General features: G+C 33.3%; 2 protein-coding genes across 9 annotated transcripts in view; one reads left to right on the plus strand and one right to left on the minus strand.

Moving 5' to 3' along the window:
- The window catches only part of PUS10 (pseudouridine synthase 10), an 89270-nt gene extending 80920 nt beyond the window's left edge, over positions 1-8350 (minus strand). For 3 of the 7 annotated variants that reach the window (XR_004951885.1, XM_036224157.1, XM_016129646.2), the window contains exons 1-4: positions 7915-8011; positions 4903-5043; positions 2244-2507; positions 1432-1518 (exon numbers count right to left, since the gene is read on the minus strand). Coding sequence is in view for 6 of the 7 variants with exons in the window: in XM_036224157.1 (XP_036080050.1) it covers positions 1432-1518; positions 2244-2507; positions 4903-5028 (477 nt within the window). In the remaining variant the exon portion in view is untranslated. Of the gene's footprint in view, positions 1-1431; positions 1519-2243; positions 2508-4902; positions 5044-6139; positions 6184-7914; positions 8225-8264 lie in introns of those variants that run through there. The other 4 variants (XM_036224160.1, XM_036224161.1, XM_036224158.1 and 1 more) reach the window with 4 other exon arrangements.
- An 85-nt stretch (positions 8351-8435) lies between these two features.
- Positions 8436-25636, plus strand: PEX13 (peroxisomal biogenesis factor 13). 2 transcript variants are annotated; one of them, XM_016129647.2, is made up of 4 exons: positions 8436-8596; positions 18099-18793; positions 21625-21750; positions 23893-25636. In XM_016129647.2, the coding sequence occupies exons 1-4, from the start codon at positions 8505-8507 to the stop codon at positions 24189-24191; spliced, it is 1212 nt and encodes a 403-aa protein (XP_015985133.1). In that variant the 5' UTR covers positions 8436-8504; the 3' UTR covers positions 24192-25636. The 2 variants fall into 2 exon arrangements, with proteins under 2 accessions (XP_015985133.1, XP_036080055.1); XM_036224162.1 differs by lacking the exon at positions 8436-8596 and adding an exon at positions 9873-10144.
- The last annotated feature ends 51 nt before the right edge of the window (positions 25637-25687 follow it).

Here is a 25687-nt window from a genome sequence, read left to right on the forward strand (position 1 = left end):
ATTTTAATGTAAAAATATTAACTTTGAGAGGAGTTTGGTAGTAAGATGTATAACCATACTTAGAAAATATACAGGTAACACTTGAACAACTCAGAGGTAAAAGGCACCCATCCTTCCCCTATACAATCAAAAATCTGAATATAACTTTTGACTCCCTGAAAACATAACTGTTGACCAGAAGCCTTACCAATAACAAACAATTAATTAACACATATTTGCATATTACATACTGTATTCTTACAATGAAGCTAGAGAAAATAAAATATTAAGAAAATCATAAATAAAATACATTTACAGTATTTATGAAAAAAATTTTAAAAATATCTGTGTATAAGTGGACCCTCACAGTTCTAACCTGTGTTGTTCAAGGGTCAAATGTACTTCTTATTTTTGTTACCCAAACCCTGCAACTTTTTGAGTTACTGAGCTTTTGGAAGTCTGTTTCTCTCTACCATAACTGGACCCTAAAGATGACCTATTAGTGATAAATGCTTTGATAATCGACTACAAAATGACTTCAAGTGTTTATAAACCTCAGTATATCATAATTGTCCCCTTTATTCTTCCATTTGCTTTGTTATATTGTTCTCAACAGAGGTACTTAAAATCATTCTATTTTTTTCACTTCTCAGCTCTTATCTATATTCAACTTTCAGTCTTAGATCAATCTTTAGTTTTTAGGGGCTAATAAACATGTTCACCCAAAGAAAGTGCCAGTATAGGACACAATACTCTGGTGTTGCTTCGGGATTCTTAAGGAAAAGACACCATATACATATAAATAAATGGATATGTTTAGAATTCATTGTTATAATTTGAGATTACAGAAGTCATTCTCCCTATACTTTTTAAAACAGTATTAACAAAGATAGTTTTATCTTTTCATGTTAGTTTTGACACATAAGAATGTTACAGGAATGACTACTATTATTTTTTTTTTTCACCAAGAAAAGAAAAAAGTAAAACAAACATAAGGCTATTTCCCTTTTATACCATTGACTAAAAGAGGTGCCACCGTTTTATATTTTACTCCGGAAAACAAGAAGGTTCTTCATAATCGAAATGACCCTATCCTAGGACTACTATAAAATGCATACATATGCCCCAGAAGATCTGGAATCTCGATCAGATCTCTTTCTCTGACTAATGTGCCTCACACAGAGCTAATTCTCAATGAATGTCTGCTACTGAATGACCTTTAAAAGAGATGGCAGCCTGCGATGAATAAACTAACTTGAATCAGTAATTCCTTTTTTCATCCATTCACTCAACATTATCAAGCAGCTATAATCACATATTGCTTTCGATCATTCAATAAGTATGCAAAATGTGAAAAATATAATATAGTAAGGAATATTTCTATGTCCTTATTTTTTGAGAAACTTCAAGTGTGTACTTCACATGTAGTTTCATAGGTGTAAATGACCTTACCTCTCTTACAGATAACTGTGGTGGGAAGGAGACTGAAAATACCAAGTTGTTGAATTCAAATCCAGAGGCCTCAACCTTTTGGCACACCTAAAAAAGTATCACATAAAAATTATTTTATTACATAAAAAAGTATTATATAAATTCCCAGGAATTACTACAAATTTTATACTAATCTTCATGACATAAATTTTTGGTCCAGGAGATGACACTGCAAAACTTCCAAACTTTCACCTTTCAATAAGAGAATTCTCACAAACATCCTGAATTCGAACATTTGCTAACAATGACCCTGAAGACCGATATCACCAAAATAGCCAGGACTCACCTGCAGAACAATCTGTTGAATACCCAAATAGTTTTCTATTAGGTTACCCCATAATTTAAAAAAGATTTTAAACAAAATAAAGGTAATGTGATACTCTCGACAGTTGGAAATTAAAAGCAATCCCACATTCAATTATGTACCTTCCAAAGTGCTGAAACATCTGTCTTTTCTAGACACTAATAGGTTAATTCTAACTCCTTAGCTATGTAAAATAGCAAAGGGAAAACTGCTATAATTTTTCTTCAACTGAATAGCACTCATGACCAAAATACATGGATGGGTACATATTTCATTAATTTGTAGATATCATGTTGATATAAAGGTAATTTGAGATAGTCTTTTTTTTTTAAGAAAATGTTTTAATGATCCATTGGTGTGAAACAAGTTGAAATGAATGGCATCATTCCTTCAGATACAAGAATTCTAGCCTTAAGATCGAAAATCTCTACATAATTGCACATATAATAACCAAAAACAGATTATTTACCTTTTTAATAAAATCTTTCTCACAGAATCTTTGAAGAATTCCTAGGCATACATTGCATACATTTAAACTTGAGTTTTTGGAAGCAATGCTTCCATCTTCAATAATGGAGACCCTTCCCTTTCCATTTTGGCTCAGATTATCAATCCCATCAATCCCATCTTCTAGTTCTTGTAGTCGAATTTTCTTGGGAGGTGGATTTGAAACTTCCAAAACTAATTCATCTTTTTCAGTTTCCAGAAATTTCTGTAGTTCATTGAGCAACTCCTGGAAAGTTAATTTTAAAAAAAAGTAATAACCCTAAGGGTAAGACGAAGCATGAAAACAGGAGTGAAAATTATGATAGATCACAGATTTATACAATGTTGATTTATATCAATTCTGGAGCAACAAACTAATTTTATTAGCCAGTGTTGGCTTTCTGGGGAATTTAAAAGAGAATTACCCAATTCTTATAATAAACATGTGAATATTGTTCCACTAGATCAGTGAAGCTAAAGTCCTGAATCTGAGGCAAAAAGTTTCCATTAAGAAATTTATTTATTTGGTTTATAGTTAGTTGTGGGGTCATTCACTTGCTAATATCAATAAACACACACACACACACTTCGATTCTATTAACAAGTAGAAATACAAACTGAATTTCCATCATTTAATAAGATATTTAATAATCTCACAATCACTAAAGATATTTAATAATCTCACAATCTCTAAAACTTCATAGATACAATATTTATTTAATGTAAAATCTGAAAAATTAGAGATTAGAAGTCTAATAAGTGAAAGTAATTTTAAGACAATTTACTACACAAAGTAAACAGATGCTGGCGACATTGCAATTTGGCAACTTAATTACAAACCACTTATATGCATTAGTTAAAAGAAGCCCTCTACTACATTCTAGTTTGCCCAGTTTCTGTCAGAATGTTAGAAGTAGCATTCCTTCGAAACCATTCTCATTTTTCACACATTTCATTCATCCAAATACTCAGAGGACTTTGCTAAATTAAACAGGCTTTATTATTCAGTGTTGAATAAATATCCTTTTGAAATTCACTCAGATTACAATTTAGTGACTCTAAAGGGAAAAATCTATCACTCAAACAAATTTAATTCAGTTTATTAAGACATTATTAGCTCTACTTTATCTTTAACAGAGAAATACTCATACATACATACACATGCAGGTATATTATAACCCACACAAATGTTTATTATGTAAAATCTATGTCAGTATAACACAGTACATATATATGTATGTGTAGATAGTTATATGAATAGAACATATCAAAATTTAAGTACATTTACCAAAAAAATTGTCTTCAAATAGTTTCATGTTTATTTACATTAAATGATACAAACAAAAGTTGGTAACACTGTCTCTTTATATATTTTATATCTTACAACATGTATAGAATAATAAATTATAATATGTTTGGAAAAAATGTGCAAGGAGAGTTACATATAACCAATCTTATTACTTTAGTCATAGTGTGTATAAATGAATACACACACATATATTAATCATCACAGTATATGTACCATTTCCAGTTTTCAAAGTGTTTTCACATACTTTATTAGATATTGTCCCTTAAAATTCTGTGAGGTGGATGTTATCATCATTCCCATTTACAGAGGAGAAAACTGAAGATGGAAAGTGGTGGAACTGGGATTCAAATCCATGTCTTCTAGCTCCAAATTCTAGGCTTTGGATTCAGACAGACAGTTCATATCCTAGCTTGCTCACTTAATAGCTGTGTAACTTTGGGCAGGTTGCTTAACCTCTCTGTGCCTCAGTTTCTTCATCTGAAAATAGAGACAATCATAGTATGTACTTACCTAATAGGTTACTATGAAGAGTATATGAGAGCCTGACATATAATAATGCCTTATGAATGTTAGATATAATTATTTCCAAAATAATAGAAACAAATAATACATAGGAAAAATGACTGTTGTAAAAAACTTTAAGTGACTGTGCATGAGTGTGTTTGTATTATTCATATAGCGATATATATATATATATACACACACACACACATACATACATATACATAATTACTATCTGCCTCTGAAAAGAACACCACTACTAGAATTAAATATATTTCATGAAATGTTATATATTTTATGTGAAAGTATTCTATTAAATGTCAAAGCTCTTTGTACATTACCAAAAATTTCAAAGATCTCTGTATATTTTGTTGTTATTAATAGCAGTAAATGATTTTAATAGCATTTACTTTTAGAGGGTTGCAAACACCTATCTATAAGTAATATAGAAAGCAGGAAAAAAAAGGCAATCAAATCCACAATGCTTCCACTTAATAGAAGATCTCAGGGCTATCAACCCCTCTTGATATATCTGATGAGAAGCACTATTTTGTGATATTCTGTCTAGATACTCTTTGGGAAAGATCTATAGAAACATTAAATGCACCAGTGAATTGATCCGCAAAGATCCCCCTATATTAAATACTAGATACAATCACTTAAGAAGGAACTTACATTTTTATGGTAATGGAGATTCCAAAATTAGCATTAGCACTAATTATTTTATTATAGTTTTTTAAATTTAATAAGTTATGAATACATACTTGCCCTCAAATATGCAGATATTCATTTAAAATTAAAGAAACTTTCTTAACTTAAAAAAACAAAATACCTCATAGGAAAGTTTGTAAGGTGCATGAAAATCCACACCACAGAATCTGAAGATACATCTTGGACATGTACCAGTACTGAACAACAACTGGGCCACATGCTTGTTTTCCTCAGTCAGTGGAAACATAATGAATAATTACAACTAGAAAGAAATAAAAGATAAAACTAATGAGCATCTTTTGTGTTTTACCTTCACAGACAAATATGTCATCGCCTGTAGGGATAGAAATGAGCTTTTATTTATTTAAAAAAAAAAAAAAACTTTCATACTCTCTAATAATGTCCCTTTCATTATATGCATATTGAAATATAAACTTGAAGATCTATTACGAGGAATCAGGTAAAAGTTTCTAATTGTCAAGGAATTTAGTTTAGCATTCTGGATTATTATAAAGTACATTAATATAATTAAATCAATCAAAAGAAATAAAAATAATAAAGAATGGTTGTTTCTGAGAAGGGTAATGAAAATAAAAGTACAGAGTAAAATTTTGCTTTTTATTTTCTACCATTCTGTATTGAGAAAACGGAGCAGTAAATTCAATAAACTTTTCCTATTAAAAATCAAAAATTAGTTTGCTACAAAAAATAATCAGATAAATCTTCGTAATACTTATCTAACCTTAATGATAGTTAAGCAGTCAAATATTTAAAACAAGTTGATCAGTAGATCCAAAACTGTCAATTTTACTTTGATTGAAACTTAAATGACAGCCATTAGTAAAATGAGAAAATTTTACTTCTTTCATGCACAAGTAAAACCTCCAACAAAAACAAATTAAATACAAAATATTTTAGAGTAATTATTGTTTGAAACAAGTTGTTATTCTTTGCAATTTGAATAAACTCAGAAATAAATACCACATAGAGAAGCAGGAGGAGGGGGAGATCCACTTAACTCTCTTGTGGCCAGGAAGGAGGAGTACTAAAAATTAAATTACCTAATCAGTCTGTTTGGCAAAAATAGATGTTCTTCTGATTAATGAATCAGTCTACATTACTTTAAAATGAGTAACTAGAAAATGTTTTATAAAACAATGATTATATGGCAATGCTGTGGTATGGTATAACTGTGGTTACGCCAATACAAGACAGTGGTATCTTTTAATTTGTGCCGTTTAATAATTAAAATAAACTTACTTAAAATTTATGGGAGGGTGATCTTACCAACTGCTTACTGTGAAAATATGTTTCTTAGATTTAGTTTGTTTTCCAGCCCTTTAAAACCCACCACTTACTTGCAAGTTTCTAAATGTTTGTAGCCACTTATCAAGAGTAGATCCTTAAGACAAAATAATGAGGAAGACAGTTATATAATTATACAGAACTCTTCACCATAAAAATCTGTTCCACAGAGGACTACAAAAAACAGATTGTCTTCAGCTGGGTTCTAATTCAGGTGAATACGTGAGTTGGCAGGGAGCGGAAGAGAAGAAAATTAGGCTTCTCTGGACACATAAGAGAGAACTTCCAGAAACCCAGAGTAGGAAACACTAATTTTGGGTTGCTTAAGTAAATTTGGACTCCATGGCATTTTCATGAAAGTACACCGAATATGCAGACAACACCCTCTACATAATGAAACTCTGTGTGGTCATTATTATTGACAAATGATCTAAATCTTCCCAGTCCTCTTAACCTGCTACTCTGATGCTGAGAAAAGGTAGAGATTTTTTGAGGGGCTGATTAACAGCCTTTAAAGTTCATCCCTGGGACTGCATTCCCTTCACGGAGAAACTGTTGCTGCCTCACCTTTTATTTTATCTCTCCCCTTGCATTAGTTAAGGTTAAGGATTTAATTCAATTCAGAATTAACCTTTTAATGCAGAGAAACAAATAACTCCTCCTCTCAAAGAATTAAGTGGATAAATGTTTAGAAAATACACTTTGTATCAAAGATTTCCCTGAATAGTTTTATTTAAATGTATACTTTCTTTCCTTTGGCTTAAAGACAATGTTTATTTCTCCAATAGGTTCACTAAAAGAAAGGTATCATGCAAAGTCAATAAATGATACATTACAATCTCTCAGCTCTGAGAAGTTCCCAAACCTGTAGAGAATTAGGGAACCGCCCCCCGCCCCCCAAATCCGGACTAATTTGAAAAAGTCTTAAAATAAAAATAAAACAAAACCTTGAATGTGTATGATATTGAACGAACTTACTAACCTCTCAAGATCATTTTTACCTAGCAACAATCTAGCAACTCCTCTAACACGTTAACATTAAAAGGAAATGCCTTATCCCTTAAATTTGGTTGTTTAATCTTAATTACAGCACTGAAATGATAAGATTTCATAAGACATTAGAAATCAGTTGTTCCATATGAGGTGTATTATTTTTGAAACCAAGCCCTTGAAAAACTTATCCTATATAGTAAGGTCTTCATTGTTGGTTGCTTTTGCTAAGATGTTTGCTTTTCGTTTATGTGTTTGTTTTACGGAAGGAACTGGAGCAAGTCACTGTAACACGTGTCATGAACCCTAAAAGGACAGAGTCCCTTCTCCACAAACCAATGGTAACTAGCCTAGTCTGGTTTACTGGAGGAGAGGATGGACTTTCTTTACGCCTCTCGGAATATTACAGAAACCATTTACTGAAAACAGAGAAGCAGCAAGGCATTTGAAAAACCACCAAAATGACCAGGCTGTCTCACATCCCTTTATCTTTTAAAACTCATTCCATAATGAAGGGTGTCATTTGTCTCGTGGGGGTGGATGTGGGGTGTGGATTTCCAAAGGAGGAGGCACTTACAACTGCATTTCGCTATAGATGCGCACAGCTGTAGAATCTACTCTAGACTCTTGGGAATTCACCCAAGATCTAACCTCAAGTCTTTTTTGGCCAAGCAAGACCTTCCTCCCCTTCAGTCAACTCCAAGAAACTTCCCACTCACTCCTCCTTGCTAACAAAGCCTCTCCGCAGGAAAAACAAAAACAGAAAACGATCCCCTCAACCCACACTCCTCTTCTGCACCCAGTCCGCACTCCCTCACTTCAAACCTCCCTACCTCACCTTCTCCCACGACGCCGGAGCCTGAGATTTAACCCCTTACGGAGGGAACGGGGAAGACTAAAGACAACGCACCAATTGCGTCTAGCAATTATGTTCCCCGAGGAAACGAGAGCTTTAGAACGAAAGTACCAGCCCCTTCTGCAGAGGACTGACCGAACTGTCGCCTGCTTGTTTGTAGAAAAATCACTAAAACTGCTTGGTTTGCCACCACGCGCCACGCCTCTCTCGCGAGTGTAGCAGTGAGTAAAACTTCACTCCCGGCCTGATCAGGACTAGTTCAGAGAAGCCTCCACGGGACTACGACGTCTAAGGCATTGTAGCCGCTGCCAGAAATGTCGATGAGCCCTTACATGGAAATTCTTTCCAGAGCAAATAAAATGAGAGCGTTCCTCCTCCAAGAGTTAGTGGCGTCCTCCTATCCTATGGTCCTGGCTGGCAAAGCACCACAACCACAACCTACGTCCTAACTGGACGAGTGGGCGGGGTGGAGAGCTCGGTGTTCTGCCCATTGTGCCTGGCGCGCGATATGCTGGTGCCCCCGGACTTGCAGAGTCCCGGCAACCAGCGGCAGCCGAGTGGAGGCGGAGGAGATGGCGTCCCAGCCGCCTCCTCCTCCTAAGCCATGGGAGACCCGCCGAATTGCAGGGACCGGGCCAGGCCCAGGACCCGGCTCCACTTTCCAGTAAGTGTGAGATACTATAGACCGTGAGTGTGATGGGCCGGAGCGGAGACTTGCCAGTAGGCGGTTGAGGCCGTTGTAGGAGAGAGGTTACCCCTCCCCCTCAACCAGCCCCCAACTTTATGCGGGTAGAGGTGGGGCCGGGGCGGGGAGGCTACAAGGGGAATTTTGATGTCTGACAGCAGTTTGTGACCCCACTTCTCTAGGTAGCGAAGTTCTCCAGGGGGTGCCTCTCTGGGTCACGCTGTTTGGAATAAAGGGGGGCGGCTTTTTGCCTCTTTTTTTTTTTGCGGAACACCTTGACCCTACGTACCGCTTGATTCCTGGTAAAGCGTTAGACTTTGGTCTTTAATGGACAGGAGTTTGCCCAGTTCTAGCTCAATGGGTAGCAAAGTCTCTCAAAAGTTTTAACAATCTCTCGAGGAGCTGGCGTAAGCCCAAAAGGTCTCCTTTACGCATCTGGAACCTAAGCGTTCTTTTTTGGCATAACTCAGCAATGTTTCGGGCAGAGATTTTTAGAAGCAACTTTAAAGCGGGAGTTATGAATCTGAGGCCTGTGAGTGGCCTTTGTGTGCAAAATAGTGTGTTGTTTTTCTAAGGTCTGTGTTTGTTTTTAATCCGTATTAAACGTAAATACGACTCAAAAATGATAAAATAGAATAAAAGTTTTACAGCCTTTTGTGTTTTGTGTTGAATGTATCTAGACATCTTAATTCAGTTGAAGAGACTCAGTGTCACGTCACCTAACACGCAAAATTCCCAACGCACTGGAATGTGTTTCTGCTGTGTTCCAAAATCTTGTAATCTTTTATTTAAATGCTAAGATACTTGAACACAACAGCTACTTAATTTAATAATAATATATATTAAACAAGTAATAAGCTTTAATTATGCTGTTAAGCTGGGGTGACACTTTCTACTACCGTTTTTATGAGTTATTTGACTTGTTAAAAATATTTGGACTTCTCTTTGGAAGAGAGGTTTTATTCTTGCATCTGTTAAAGTTCTATTTATGTAAAATTAACTATTTTCCAATTTTTTTCATTGTTTTTTAAACACATAGAGACCGGTAGAGAGTAAGATAATGAATACTTGTGTATTCACTCCCAGTTATAAGAAATAATAAGATATTACCGGATTTGCCTCAGATTTTTTAAAAAATAAAAATCACTCAAACAGATAAACCCTCCCATTCTTTTTACCTGCAGTAACTACTGTCCCTATTTGGTTTTTAGTGTACCCAATAGTTTTTATACTTTATTTTAAAATTTAGTACCTAGGTTTGTATGTACAATAAACAGATAAATTCAAACTGTATTATTTTGCAAACTGTTTCCAGTAAATTTTTTTTGAGATTATCTTGTTCATACATAGAGCTATTGTTCATTTTAATTGCTGTAGGACAAATTATTTGCCTTGTTGTAGGTCGTAGTGTATTAGTTGTTACATATTAAAAACTGCTACAGTGAACATTCTTGTGCTTTTCTCTTTGTCCAGATTTCTAAGAGATTTTCTGATGTGTTTCTGGGAATGGAATTGCTTGATGGAAGAGTATGCTTATCTTCAAGTACTAGCTATTGCCCCACAGTGGTTGTATACCAATTTTTACTTTTCGCTAGAGGATTTTCTGTTTTTCTACATTCTTTCCAGCACTTGATACTGTGAAGGTGTAAAAAATAACTTTTCCTACCACCTTTTTAAGTTCTTCAGGGTGGGCTAATAATCCAATTAACAGAAAAAGATTAACAGGAAAAAATATCTAAAATTTTTATGGATGTATATGTGGAGGTGCCATAAGAATATGAAACCTAAAGACACATTGGGTAATTGAAGGTTTTATGCCATTTTGGACTAAGAAAGGCTTGGGGAGTGTGGTTTGAATCTTCTAAAGGGGAAGAAGGCAATTGACATGGAAATGGAAAAGCAAATGTCTGGTAAATAAATGTTTGCTGGACCATCTTTAACAATGCTGAACTGAGAGGATTTAGAACTTCTAGGCCTTGCTAGATTCCTCCCTGTCTCACACATTAGTTTATATTAAACTATACCTATCTATGATATGTCCCTTCTTGGAGCAGGTCCACAATCTAAATTCCTTCTAGGCATTTATGGGGAAGGTTAAAGATTCAGAGTCTTTTGTTCCTTAACAGCTTAAACCATGTCCCAAAAGGAACATTTTGGGGTGGCAAAATTTTGGTCTCCCTCAGTGATGCTATTTTTTAGTACTGTATTTGCCAATCTAATGGATATGAATTATTTCATCTTTAATTTGCACTTCTCTCATTAGTAATAAGATTGAGCACCTTTTTAAATGTTTATTATGCCATTTGAGTTTTTCTGTTGATATCTTTGCCCACTTTTCTATTGGTATTATCTTTGCTTATCAGTTTGTATGAGTACTTTGTTGTTCATACTAATCCTGTTTTCCTTGTATGTTTTTAATATCTTTCAGTCCGTGACTTGTCTATTTATATTCATGTTCATTTTTGTTGTACAGATACTTTTAATTTTAATATGGTCAAAAATTTTATATTTTCTTGTTTATACTTTTTGTGTCTTGGTTAGGAAATCCTTTCTTCTCATATGAGGGAAAACTTCTCTATTTAAAACATTCCGCGTTTCACATTCATATCTTAATCCACCTGAAACCGCCTGTGTTGTACAAAATCAGTGCGAAATAGGCAATTAATTTTTCCATGTTGATAACTAATTGTCTCAGTACCATTTATTTCTCTATTCCGTACTAGTTTATAAAGCCATCTGTATAGCATTTTAAGTTTTCCTAAATATATGGTTCTGTTTAGGGACTTTTTGATATGTTCTATTGGTCTGTCTATTCTTATGCTAGCACCACACTGTCTTTATAATAAGTTTTGATACCTGATATGTCAAGAGCCTTCACACATTACTATTCTTCAAAATTGCCTTTGTCACATTTAGCCTTTATTAAAAGACTGGGATTTTTATTGGAACTTTCTATTTTATTGGAAATTTTATTTAATGATCAAGTAAGTCTTTCTGTCTATAAATATCGTATAAGGTACAATTGGAGAAAATTTGACATTTTTTGCCTTAAATAATGTTTGGTAATTATCTCCATAAAGTCTTTTCCTATCTTTTATGGTGTGTGTGTGTGTGTGTGTGTGTGTGTGTGTGTGTATGTATGTGTATTATATCTAGCATAATTCAGACTTAATTTGTTCTGGTGGTTTGGTTGCATTTCTCTCATGCTCCATTTTGACAATCTTATCATTTACAAATAAGCCAGCATAGATACCCAGCATCCTTATATTGGTCCTTTCACTGGAATGCTTCTCATGTCTCACAAGTATAATGTTTGCTTTTTGTTTTTGATGGGTTTCCTATTGAACTTCTAGCTCTCTACCTTTCTCAGATTTTTATTATGAAGGAGTATTAAATTTTATGAATGACTTTTCTGCATCTATTGAGGTCATATTTATTTTCTAATATGAAAATGTGATTTATTGCATTATCTTTCTAATATTGAATCATGCATGCATGCATTTATGGGTGAACTTGCTTAATTGTGATTATTTTGTAAAATAGAATGCTGAATTCTCTTCTGCTCTTCTCAGATCCTTGCATATATATTCCTAAATGATTTACTCTGCTCTGGATTATTAAGATAGTTATTGTTTAGTTAACCAGAAGTATATAGATCTGTTAACATTGTCATCAAGGGATCTACATTTTTTCTGGCTTCCTTTTTTTTTTTGCTGTCAGCTTTCTGACAGTTTCAGTCATCTCTATCTTATTCTTACTCTTTCTAAAGGAATCTCTTTCTCCTTCTAGCTGCTTTCAAAATTTTCTTTTTTTGGTTTTCAGCAGTTATACTTTGTTAAGCCTCACTTTGGTTTTCTTTGTGTTATTTTGGGTGGGATTCATAGAGACTGAATCTGACTTGATTTCTTTCATTAATTTCAGAGGAGTCTCAACCACTATCTATTTAAGTATTAATTCTGCCCATCTTTTCTCTCCTTTGACTCAAATTACATATATTCACTGTATACCATATCTGACACTGTATTTTGTGTGTATCCTTTTGTTACTCATGCTTCATTCTGGGTGTTCTGAACGCTCTTGTAGTTCACTGATATTTTCCTTTTAGTGTGTCTAAACTGGTATATTAGCAGTCATTTTCACATATTTATTTTTTTAGTTTTAGAATTTTCATTTATTTCTGCTTTATAATGTCTACTCTGTGCTGAAATTTTTCAATCTTGTCTTTTTTTTTTTTTAATATATTGATCATAGTTGTTTAAAGTCTTTGCCTAATAACTCCCTTATCTATATCCCTTATGGATCTCTGTATTTTCTGATGTTGCTCTTTTTTTTTTTTAACATGTACTTTTGTTATCATATAGGCCCAGTTATTTTTTAATGAGAGCTGGACATTATATATAGAGAATTTAAGATAATTTGAGGCTGAGGGTGGTACCTTCCTCCAGAGAGTTTTACTTTTGACAGACACTTTGGGCCACTAGCAATCTAGGGTCATTTGAATGAAGATTTGAGCTGATTTGAAACTGTGGTTTTAGTTCCTACCAGGGCTAGTCTATTTTCTGTAAATCTTCTAACCCTTACTTGTAGCATATTTCCCTTTCAGGTCCTAGTCTGAATTGTGAGGGTTTACCTTGGCCCTCCTCTTTGGGGGTTCTGAAATCTAGTTTTTGTTTCTTTTGCCCAAGGAGTTTATTAAAAGTTCTGCTCAGCTTCTCATTCTGTCAGCCAACTCTTCCAGGATTGGCCCTTGCCCTTTGAGAAACATTTCAAAATGGGCTCTTTGGGTTTTCTCTTTTTCCTGGATCTTGGCTCCATAATTCCTCAGTGCCTTGTTTTCTCATGCCTTAAACAGATAATTTTATATTTTTTCTAGCTTTTTAGTTATATCAGTGCAACGGTTAGTCTCATTACCTGAAATGCCACTACTTGAGGTGGAATTCCCCAAGTTCCATTTTTCCACTTTGTACCTTAGTGTATAACAACTAATTTTTTTCTTTCCTCGTAGTTGCAAGATAACCCCTGGGGCTGTGGACATTTTCTAAGATTTGTAATGAAATTCTTTTCACATTCACATATTTTTATTTCATGTCAATTTTTATTTCAAAGATAGAATCTTCATCAAGCTGTGTGTGTGTGTGTGTGTGTGTACTTTTTCCTTGTGTATAATTTTTCCTTGAATGAGTTTTCATTCTCATGTTGATTTTTGTTAGTTTGATTTCTTTGTGGGGTTTTTTTTTTCATGTGTGTGACATTTTTGAAATATTCATTTCAAGTAGGAATTTTTGAGTTCTGTTTTCTCTCCTTTCCCTTCATCTACATTCCCCTCTATCTGTCTAGTAGGTTTCCTGTTGCCACTACCTGCTCCCTCAGTACTTGCCTCTCTATAAGAATCATATAAAAATGGTACCTTTTATTAAGGATATCAGAGATTAAGTCAGGGAGTTAACTTGTTTCATTTTCTAGGCTTGAGGCCTTATCAGAGTCCTCCCCCATTCTTAGTTCTGTAACTTTCTAAAAATCCTAAACTATTCTCAGCATATTTTATAATCTCTTTTTAGGAGCCAAGGTGGTACATCCCAGCTCCCAACCTCAAGCAATGAAATAGTTTCATTTGAGTGGAGCACTTTTAGTTTTTGTTATTGCCCGGAAGCCTAAGTCCTGACTGTCACTGCCTGCTTCTAGACCCAGAATTGAGTTGGTCCATAGTGTCCTCATCATTTTACATTTTTGTTTAGTTTCTGTTCCATAAATTTAGATGTGCCTGTTTGTTCTTTGTTTTATCTATTATCACTCCTACTTTAGAACTAGCTGCTTTATTATAACCTGAATATACTACTACAGTATGTTTGCTGATTCTTTTTAAAGTTTTGTTTCATCTTATGATAAATTGTAAACAGTATCACCCATAAATTATTCTTGCCAAACATGTTAACCTGATTCTAATCAAACATTTAGATACAATCTTTAATTTAACTGGAAATATAGATGATAGAGGTACATTTAGACAACATTTTGGGGAAACAGATCCAGAATACAGGACATTCTAGAAAACTGGCTGGACTCTTTAAAAAGTCAAGGACATTTTCTTAAAATGGATTGTTTTAGTTTGTCAGATAAGGAGACAAATAACCAAATGCGATGTATAGGCCTTTATTGAATTTTTAATTAAAAAAAAAAACAACTAAAAGACATTTTAACCCTTACCACTCACGGAGAAAAAGGCAAGTTACCTAATCTTTTAAATGAGCAAAGTATGTGAGTGGACATTTCTCCACAGAAGATCTGAAACTGGCCAATAGCACATGAAAAGATACTCAACATCATCAAACATCAGGAAAATACAAATCAAAACCACAGTGAGATACCAATTCACATCCACCAGAATGGATGTAATCAAACACAAGTGTCGGCAAAGATGTGGAAAAATTCAAATCTTCATTCACTGCTGATAAGAATGTAAAATGATGCAGTTGCTTTGGAAAACAATCTAGCAGTTCCACAGAAGGTTAAACATAGAGTTACCATATGACCCAGCAATTCCACACATGGATATATACACCCAAGAGATCGGAAAGTATATGTCCACAAAAAACTTGTATATAAATGTTCATAACAACATTAGTCACAATAACCAAAAAGTGGAAACAACCCAAATGTCCATCGAGTGATATATGGATAAATATAATTCAGCAATAAAAAGGAATGAAGTATTTATACCTGCTGAGGTTGACAAATCAGTACTCTGGCTTCTCATTTCGGCTCATAATGTAAACAAAGATACTTTTTACAATCTATTTAGTGCCACATTTTTTACATTTTTGTTGGTGATTTTGCTCTTTTAAATGGCCTCTAAGTGCTGAAGTGCTGTCTAGTGTTCCCAGGAGTAGTGATTCCATGTTTGTTAATTCAATGTTTGCAGCAACTTCATAGACTATAACTATAGCAAATAACAATAATTGACAATCTATGAAATGTCCAGAATAGACAAACTTATAGAGACAAAGTAAAGTAGTGGTTGCCTAGGATTGGGTGTGGACCAGGAAATGGGGAGTGACTTCTAATGAGTATGGAATGAGTATGAGATTTCTTTTGGAGATGATGAAAATGTTCTGGAATTACATATGGTGATAATTGTACACCTCTATGAATATACAAAAAAATTAAATTTTGAACTTTAAATGGGTGAATTTTATGGTACATGAACTTTATCTCTGTTTAAATAAAGACATTTGAGGGTAATGAATATGAATATCAATAGGATAATAGATATGGAATTGTTAATTTTCAAAAATGGAAAAATGGTATTATGGTTTTGTATGAAATATCATTCTTAGGAAATGCATGCTAGGGTATTTAGGAGTAATATATCAAGTCTACAAGTTAATTTCAAATAGTTCAAGAATTTTTAAAAGACTAGAAAGGGGAAAAGAAAGCAAATGTGATAATAGCAGTTGTTGATTCTAGATAGAATGTGTATGGATATTTATTTTGCTTTTCTTTCAGGTATTTTTTCTATTTGAATTTTTTCAAAATTAAAAGTTGATGGGGAACACTTTTTGCCCTTTCAGCACTGAGAATACATCTTTCGTTATTCTAAGTCATAGGCCCATTTAATTCTTATTTTGCTGGTGGTAACAGAAAGCAGGACTACACATGCACACTGAATATACTTGTGTATGCCAGAAATAGCTTTAAAACAAGAGAAGAGGAAGAGGAAAACTTTTTTTCTTATTAAATATTTACATTTAATTCTCTATAATTTTAAAAGTAATATATTCATTGCAATTTATGAAACAACACAAAACTAAGAAAAAATAATCTCTGTAATAGTCTGTGTGAAATATGTGTATTAAATAATCCACTGATGAGAGACTCCAGCATAGTATTTTTATCAGTACCTATTATATAGTAAGCACTATAGTAGGTAATGAAGAAATGGGGAAAACTGAATCTTTGAGGAGCTTACCTTGTAGAAGAGGCAGACATGTAGACAGATATGATACTGTATAAGTATGGACAAAGAATTGTGAGAAGGACTTCTGATGATGGCAAAATAAGTAATTAAAAACAAACAAACAAACAAACAAAATACCCTACTGGGGACAAGTAGCAAAGCTAAGCAGAATATAAAAACATCTGCTCGGAGACATTATAGAGCAGATAAGATAAAAGATTTATGGAGCCCAGATCCAGGAAAGATGGACATTTACAAAGGTGAGCAAGTAAATTTCCCGTATAAGCTTCTGCTTATTCCAGAAAAAGCAGCTTAGATGATGAGAAGCTAGTTGAATAGAACTTTTGACAAACTCTTGAAGCATGATTGGAGTTCAGAGGTCCTTTAAGAAGAGATGCTGATAAATTACCTAAACTTTGCATTAGGACCTTGAAAAGATACATCTGGATATGAGGGTATAAAAGAAGTAGATAGGCCCTTACAGAAACAGAAGCCTAGTTTCAAATCATTTCAGTTTCTGAAATTAGATTAAAGACATCATGGATTGATAGTAGCCTTAGAAGCCTTCATGTCCTAGGTGCAAAACCTTAACCATCAAAGGTGTAAGAATTGAAAAAGAAGAAATAAACCTGTCAACATTCACATACAGTATGATTGCAAATTCTCAAAATTCTAGAAAATCCAAAAGAAGAATCCAAAACAAGGTTATTGATTACAAAGACCATATTTTTTTAATCAATTGTTTCTACATAACAGCAACAAGTGAAATTTTTAGAAAGACACCATTTACAAAAACATCAAAAATTTAAAAAAAAACCTAATATGTAGGAATAAATCTAAAGACTTCCATATAGTGAACTATAAAACATTATTAAGACTTAAAAAGTTATTTTTAAAACCATTTTTTCAGAAAAATCTTTGAAATACCTAAGTAAATGAAATGTATATTGTATTTGTGGGTTTAAACTCTCTATTATAAAGATGTTGATTACCTCAAATTAACCTGCATACTCAGTGTAATACAAAACAGAATCTCAGGGTTTTGGGAGAAGAAGAGGGTTACAGAACTTCAAGCTCTGATTCTAAAATGAATATGGAAATTCAAAGAGTAAAATAGTCATGACACTCTTGAAGACAAAGAACATTGTGAGAGGACTTGTTTTATTGGATATTAAGATCTATTATAAAACTATATTAATTATGATAGTTTCATTTAGGTGCAAGGATGGATAAATATCTAGCAACCGACACTGAGAACATAGACAAGTGTCTTAAAAAGAAACCACAGGTTGAAGATAGTACTAATAATGCCAGCATAAATAAGCAAGAAAATAGAGTTAAGATAAAATTATTAATTTTGTCTTAAGACTGAAATGCTAAGCACTGGATGTTAGAAGCTATTCCTTACTCTTAACACATCTTCAGTAGAATCTATCATAACTGTAGATATAAGAAGTGTTTAATAGTTTATTCGAATTGAGTCTATTGTGTGTTTACGTTACTACTTTGAATCTTTTTTGGTTTTAGATCTGCTGACTTGGGTCCTACTTTATTGACAAGACCTGGACAACCAACACTTACCAGAGTGCCTCCACCTATTCTTCCAAGGCCATCACAGCAGACAGGAAGTAGCAATGTGAACACTTTCAGACCTGCTTACAGCTCATTTTCATCAGGATATGGTGCCTATGGAAATTCGTTTTATGGAAGCTATAGCCCTTATAGTTATGGATATAATGGGTTAAGCTATAACCGCCTCCGTGTAGATGATCTTCCACCTAGTAGATTTGTTCAGCAGGCTGAAGAAAGCAGCAGAGGTGCATTTCAGTCCATTGAAAGTATTGTGCATGCATTTGCCTCTGTCAGTATGATGATGGATGCTACCTTTTCAGCTGTCTATAACAGTTTTAGGGCTGTATTGGATGTAGCAAATCATTTTTCTCGATTAAAAATACACTTCACAAAGGTTTTTTCAGCTTTTGCATTAGTTAGGACTATAAGGTATCTTTACAGACGGTTACAGTGGATGATAGGCTTAAGAAGGGGCTCTGAGAATGAGGACCTATGGGCAGAAAGTGAAAGAACTGTGGCTTGCCTTAGTGCCGAGGATAGAGCAGCTAACTCAGCAAAATCTTGGCCGATATTCTTGTTCTTTGCTGTTATCCTTGGTGGTCCTTACCTCATCTGGAAACTGCTATCTACCTACAGTGATGAAATATCAGGTAAGAGTAAGAGAATGGGTTCAGAAACCACATAACAAATTTCAAGAATAGATTTTTTAAAGTAGCATTCTTTATATGTATTTATATTTAACATTTTGCTCCAGTTATATTTTTAGTTAAGAGCTTCAGAACTGGAAGAGGAATGTATAGCAACAACAGGCTTATTGATTTATTCATTGTTCATTCAGTATAACAGTATACATTTTCCAACTCCTGTTTACAGGGTACTGAACTTGATGCTGTAGAAGATATAAAGATGCATAGAACATAATCCCCCTATCTTTCTAAAACTTATTGGTGGGGAGATGGGTAAGACATATACAGGTAATTGTAAAGAAGCAGAAAGAGTATGATAAGGAATATGACAGTTGGGGAGAGATGTGAGGTTTATTGAGCATTTTTTTTACATGCAAGACATTGGTAGGTATTTTGTGTGTTTTATATCATTTAATTATTAAAACAATCCTAAGAGATAGGAATTTTTCTTCTTTTTACAAGGGACAAAACAGAGAAGTCACTTACCCAAGGTCATGTTTTTAATAAGGAGGAACCAGAAACAAAACCAGGCCCATTTAAGCTTCTCTGTCAAGTTGCACAGTGCTATCTCAATTTAGAAAAGTGGAGTTAATTTTGTTTTTCGGTTATTGGTATTCAGGAAGAAATTAAGTTAGATGTTTGGAGGAAAGGTAACATTTCATCAGTTCGGTAGGGGAAATAAAAGACCAAGTAGATGGAACAGCCTGAACAGAAGTACATAGAACTACGAGAGTTGTGCTGTAGTACAGAATAAAAGGATAATAAATACTAGGCTGAGAAATTAGAGTGAAGGCTAATAATGGAAGGTCTTAACCTTCATTTGGTAAGGAAAGGATAGTTTGTGTGTGTGTGTGTGTGTGTGTGTGTGTGTGTGTTTAACCAGGTTTATGACATACGTATAAACAGTGTTCTAAAGAGAGAAGTCTGTCTCAAGTGTTTTGGATAGGTCAGTGTAGGTCAAAACAGGTTGAAATTGGTAAGAATATTAGGTCATGTTTATCTTTGTATCCTGAAAGTTAACCTACTTGGCACATAGAAAGTGCTTAATAAACATTTATTAATTTGGGGGTATCAGTTAGGATGCTTTGCGTTTAACTGGATGAGGAATAATGATGTGCCGAACTAGGGTGTGTGGAAAGCAGAATAGATAAAATAGATTCAACAGATTTAGTTACTGGCTAGATGTATATAAAGGGAAAGGAGGATTCAAAATACCCTAGGTCTTTAAATCTGAGTTATTAGAGAAATAATATTTTATTCAGTAAAAATCGTTTGAGGCCTGCTATGTGCCAGACACTGTTCTAGGAGCTAAGGATATAGCAGTGAATAAAACATTAAAAATCCCTGCCCATATGATTCTAGTCGGGAGAGACAGCAATAAGCAATTATATAAAATATACCCATGACCCATGAACAACACAGGTTTGAATTTTAGGATCCACTTATGTGCAGATTTTTTTTTTTAATAAATACAGTTGGCCATTCATATCTGCAGGCTTCACATCCACAGATTCAGTTAACCACAGATTGAAAACAGTATTTTCACACTCCCAATCACAGCTAGAAGAATACTGTTTTTCATTCACAGCTGATTGATAAATCTGCAGATGTGGAGGGCTGACTATAGAGTCAAAAGCTGTACATGGATTTTGGACTGTGCAGGGGTTAGCACTCTTAACCCTCATGTTCAAGGGTCAACTGTATTAAGTCAGAAGGTACAAAGTGTCATAGGAAAATAATAAAGCAAGGAAGAGTGTTGCAGAGTCAAGGGTAGGAGTGGGGTTATAGTGCTGCACCAGTCAGGGAAGGCCTCCCTGAAGGATATAAGAGAGTAAGGCCTGCAGCTATTCAAGGGAAGTATTTGAAGCATAAGAAACAGCAAAAGTGCAAAGGTATTTAGATGATAGTGTGCCTGGCATGTCACATGAACAGCAAGAACGCCTATGTGAATGGAGCTAAGTGAGAGTAGCAGGAGACGAAGGAGGGAAGAGTACAGTGTTTGGGGAACTTCATTCAGGTATAGAGGAAATTCCCATATTTCCAAGTCCATTGAACTGTACAGTTAAGAAGCTTCCACTTAATCTTCATTTGGAAGTGATTAATCTCTAATGACATGGTAAAATGTAAATCACAAGAAGTCTATTCTCTAGTCTCATGGATGAATATGCTCAATTAAAACCACAAGTTCAGTGGATTGATAGCAGGAATTGTCAGTACTATCTGTGAAAAAATTTTCAAAGATGAAATACCTAAAATTTCAGTATGAATGAGCATTAATAGAGAAACATTTGCAGTTGATATCGATGATAGAAAACACTGCCTTTGAACTCAATTAAGGGAGATGATATCTTACCCCCAAAATAGTGAATTATTCTTAGTAGTAGACCTGTATTATTTTTTAAAAATATTACATTTTGAGTTTTGTTAAACTTATGGAAAAGTTTTTTTCTATCTTTGTTATATAAATAAACTGTACAATATCTTCAATTTGCCTTATGACTTGCAAAGTCTAAAATATTTTCTATCTGACCCTTTATAGAAAAAAGTTTGCCCACCCTTGGCTTAAAGTAGGGGAGCTGAAATTTTGAGCTTGAAGAAAAGGAAAAAGTTCATAATAGATATCCTAGTGAACATATTGTTGATTTTACATATTGTTAATTATGGAATTTGCTTTGGGGAGTGACTTTTCTCTGTCAATGAATTTATGTAGTTTACAAACCATAGCCAGTGAAATATCTATATTTTCCTGCTTTAAATTTTACTAACTTAATTTTCATTTTTAATTTGGTTTATAGATAACACCAACTGGGCAAGTGGTGAGGATGACCATGTAGTTGCTAGAGCAGAATATGATTTTACTGCTGTATCTGAAGAAGAAATTTCTTTCCGTGCTGGTGATATGTTGAACTTAGCTCTCAAAGGTAATAAAACATGAATAAATTGGAATTATCTGTGAATTTTTAGAATTTGTAAATGTAGAATTAAAAACTGTAACAAAGTATATTGCTCATTGTTAGTTAAGTCAGAAGTAGTTACTAGGATCTCTTCTGTTTGTATTTAGAACTTCCAAATCTGGGGAGTGGGGGAGCAATGCCCCAGCAGAGTTGTTCCAGTAATATTTCACTGGGATAAGGAAAGATATTATTTATGCAATTTCTTCTAAACTCTAAACACTTGAATTCCAATCCCACACAAAAACATAAGGTAAACACTAAATTTAACACGTCTAACAAACCAAAGAAATTATCTGTTGTCATTTAAGGATCCCTATTGGTCTTTGATTGCTGGGGCTGGTATTCCTTTTTTTTCTACTTGAATAGTGTTCACTTTAGAAATTCCAACATGAATATTTTAGGAATTATGGTCATGAAATATAAAAGAACCTTAGCATGAAATTTATATGTATCTCAGGTTTACCTTTGGACCAGGTCACTAATAGTTTTTGATGGCTCCAGGCAAAATGGCCTTTTCTTTTCTTTTCTTTCTTTTTTTTTTTTTTCAGCTTTCCCTAGTAACAATCAGAATTTCTGTGGATTTACAAAAAAAAAAAAAAGAAAAGAAAAAGATCTTTTGTGTGTTTGAAGAGATTCAGGTTTGCTATGAAAAGTCACATTTTGTTGGTAAAGATACTAGTAAAATAATAACCACTGATACTTACTATGTAGAAGGCAGTTTACATATTTCATTTAACTCTCCTTTTGAAGTAGGGTCTGTTTTAGGCATGAGAAAACTAAGAATTCTGAGTAAATTGTTTAGTTCACAAAATTGAGATGTAGTGGAGCTGAACTATGAACCCAGGTTTATCTGATTTCAGAAACTACTTTTAGCCACTTTGGCTATTTTTCATGTGATCTACTAATGGAAGCTTTAGTCTTTAATAGGTTTTAGTCACTCTCTACATAAGGAAAAAATACCTTCAATGTTCAAATTGTTAATAATGTATAAATAAGTGAATATTTTACATCAAATTTGCTAAATTTCTGCCCCTTATCCCCTCATACACAAAACCTAGGCTTCTGGGTATTCTTGTTTTATTTCTAATGGAAGTAGCATCTTATTGTTTTGGATTTAAAAAGAATAACTTCTTTTTAAGATTTATTGTTAGAGACCAATACAGATAATTAGTTTTAATTAAATACATAATAAAGAAGATCAAGTGTGGTTTTTTCAATTACATTATAATAATTCAGAAAAAAAAAGTTATATCAGATTATTAGTCTTCTAATTATATAGCCTCTTAACACTTTGGCTTTGCTTCTTCCAATTGCTAAAGTATGCATACTTAGAACAAAATCAGTCACAGACATGGTTAATTTAAGCGTTTCATTTTTGTATAGCATATTCAACATAAAAATGTCATATTGTGCCTAAATGATAATGTTGAACTAAAACTCTGACAGTTAAACCACTTTTAAAGGCATCGGTAAAATAGGTGGGAGAATACCAAAATACAAAATTGAATATGTTAAGTAATCTTTCCTACTTTAAGCTTAGATTCTTGCCTTTAACTTTTTGTCAGATGGCTAAAGATAATGGAGGTCTTCATTTTTGCCTATCTTAGATTAAAATTAACATTCACTGTCTTTAGAATTATTCATCACAATCACAAAGAATGAATTTTATATTTTGGCCAAAAGTATATAAAGAAAGCTGGCTTATCTGAAGGTATATATTTATTTTCTATTATTACTCTTAATCCTATTGAGAAGGAATAAGAAATTAATTTTCTTAATTTCCATTTTAAAATATGAAATATGTTAGTTTTTAGCTTTTGGGAAAGCTGAATCTCTTTTCCCTATGAATGGACCAATTAATATAAACTTATGTTCTTCAAGGTTGAAAAAAATATCCAGCAAGTATAAAATAAAAAGTATAAAGTATAAAGAACCTAGAACTGCTAAGCCTGTCATTATTTGATTTTGAATATATGTATATATACTAAAATATGTTTGTTTATATATTGTGTAAGTTTAACACAAGTTTCACTTATTAATTTTACTATCAATATTCTATGGAACCTCCAAAGTATGTTATAATTACAAAGCTATCTTTTCTTTCATCAGAACAGCAGCCCAAAGTGCGTGGTTGGCTTCTGGCTAGTCTTGATGGTCAAACAACAGGACTTATACCTGCTAATTATGTCAAAATTCTTGGTAAAAGAAGAGGTAGAAAAACAGTGGAATCCAGTAAAATTTCTAAGCAGCAACAATCTTTGACCAACACAACACTAATTAAAGGAGCCACAGCTGCTGATTCTTTGGATGAACAGGAAGCTGCCTTTGAATCTGTTTTTGTTGAAAATAGTAAGATGCCAGTTGCACCTGATTCTACTGGAAAAAATGGAGATAAACAAGACCTTTGATATCTTTCTTGTTTGCGTACAGTTGAACTATACTTTTTAAAAATTACTTCTTACAAAGACAATATTCTACAATCCATTGAACACATTTATTCATGGCTCATCCAGGTGTTTTGCTGCTAGAAATTATTAAAATTGTACACTAGTATGTTGGTCTAATGACCTGGTTGCATTTTACAAGTTATTAGACCACAACGATGTTTGTTTCACCTAGATTTTAAGATTATGTTTACTGCTATCATTTTTATCTTAATTAAAATCCTATGTTTATTGAAGGAGGAAGATTGATGAACTATATAGAATACACTGTTGTTACAGTAGAGATCATTAATCTTTTTTAAAATTCTAGATGAATTGTCTTGGAATCCTCAGAAATTGAGTGATAACATACAAGAAAAGGCAAAAAGGCTAATGTTTTTACAACTTTAAATTGAATAATAAAAGTTTTCTGATCTGTATTACATCCAGTCTAGGGTTTGCTTTAGGCAGTAATATGTTTTCACCCACCAACAATTGATAATATCTTTCATTGTATTTTTTAAAATTTATCTTGAAAAAGTTATTAGAAGCGTTGTGAAGGAGATGGTTTTAGAGTGATATTTACCCCTTAATTGTTTTTCCTGCTAGTAAAAAAATGTAATCTTTCTTAAAGATTATTTTCATTTCTTTTGAGGATCAAAGAACTTTTTATCCTTTTACAATAGGACTAGTTTTCATCCTGGATGACTCAGAATATATGAAAGATTTTCTCCAACTAAGTCAAGTCCTTTGAGTTTGTGCTTAATAATAATCAGTTCTAGCAGTAATGACTTAAAATCTTTTCATAGATTCTTTGCTTCTAACTAGTATAATTTTTTAAAGTCTATATACAAGCTGTTCATTAAAAATATACATATTTTTAGGTTTAGTTTTTACTACTTGAGACTAAATAAAATACTGAATTGTCCATTGAGCATATGATAATGCTATTTGATTTGTTTTATGTTTAACAATGACTTTAAATGCAGTTAAATTTCAGTACACTGAGTATTTCCTCACAGAATTGGGAAATTTGTATACTTGCTGTGATCATACTACAAAATGATACTGTCGGGGCCATAAGTGTACAAGAATACATTCACAGATGCTGTTGAAAACTTGTCATTATTTGATATTGATTTAGTATTTTTTCTGTTTTATAGACTTTCTATTCACCAAATAAGTAATTCTAGAACAGTTCAGACTAAAACAGATAGAAACCAAATATATACTCAGCATAGAACTTTACTAAAGGCTTCTGGGGAACCTCTCTTGAAATAACAGAATAATAAGTAACATTTAAAATACAAATTTTGACCATGTGCAGAAAAAAGTAATAAGATAATAAAATTTACTTATCTTAAGCCTATTTTTCTAACACCCAGGTATTACTTAGTCTTCATGTTGAAATAAAGTTTCTTACGTGTTACTTTCTATTTTTGTTCTATAATTAGACGTTCTGCATTGTTTTCTTATAGAGT

This window comes from Rousettus aegyptiacus, unplaced genomic scaffold (assembly GCF_014176215.1).
Source record: "Rousettus aegyptiacus isolate mRouAeg1 unplaced genomic scaffold, mRouAeg1.p scaffold_m13_p_7, whole genome shotgun sequence".
Classification (NCBI taxonomy): domain Eukaryota; kingdom Metazoa; phylum Chordata; class Mammalia; order Chiroptera; family Pteropodidae; genus Rousettus; species Rousettus aegyptiacus.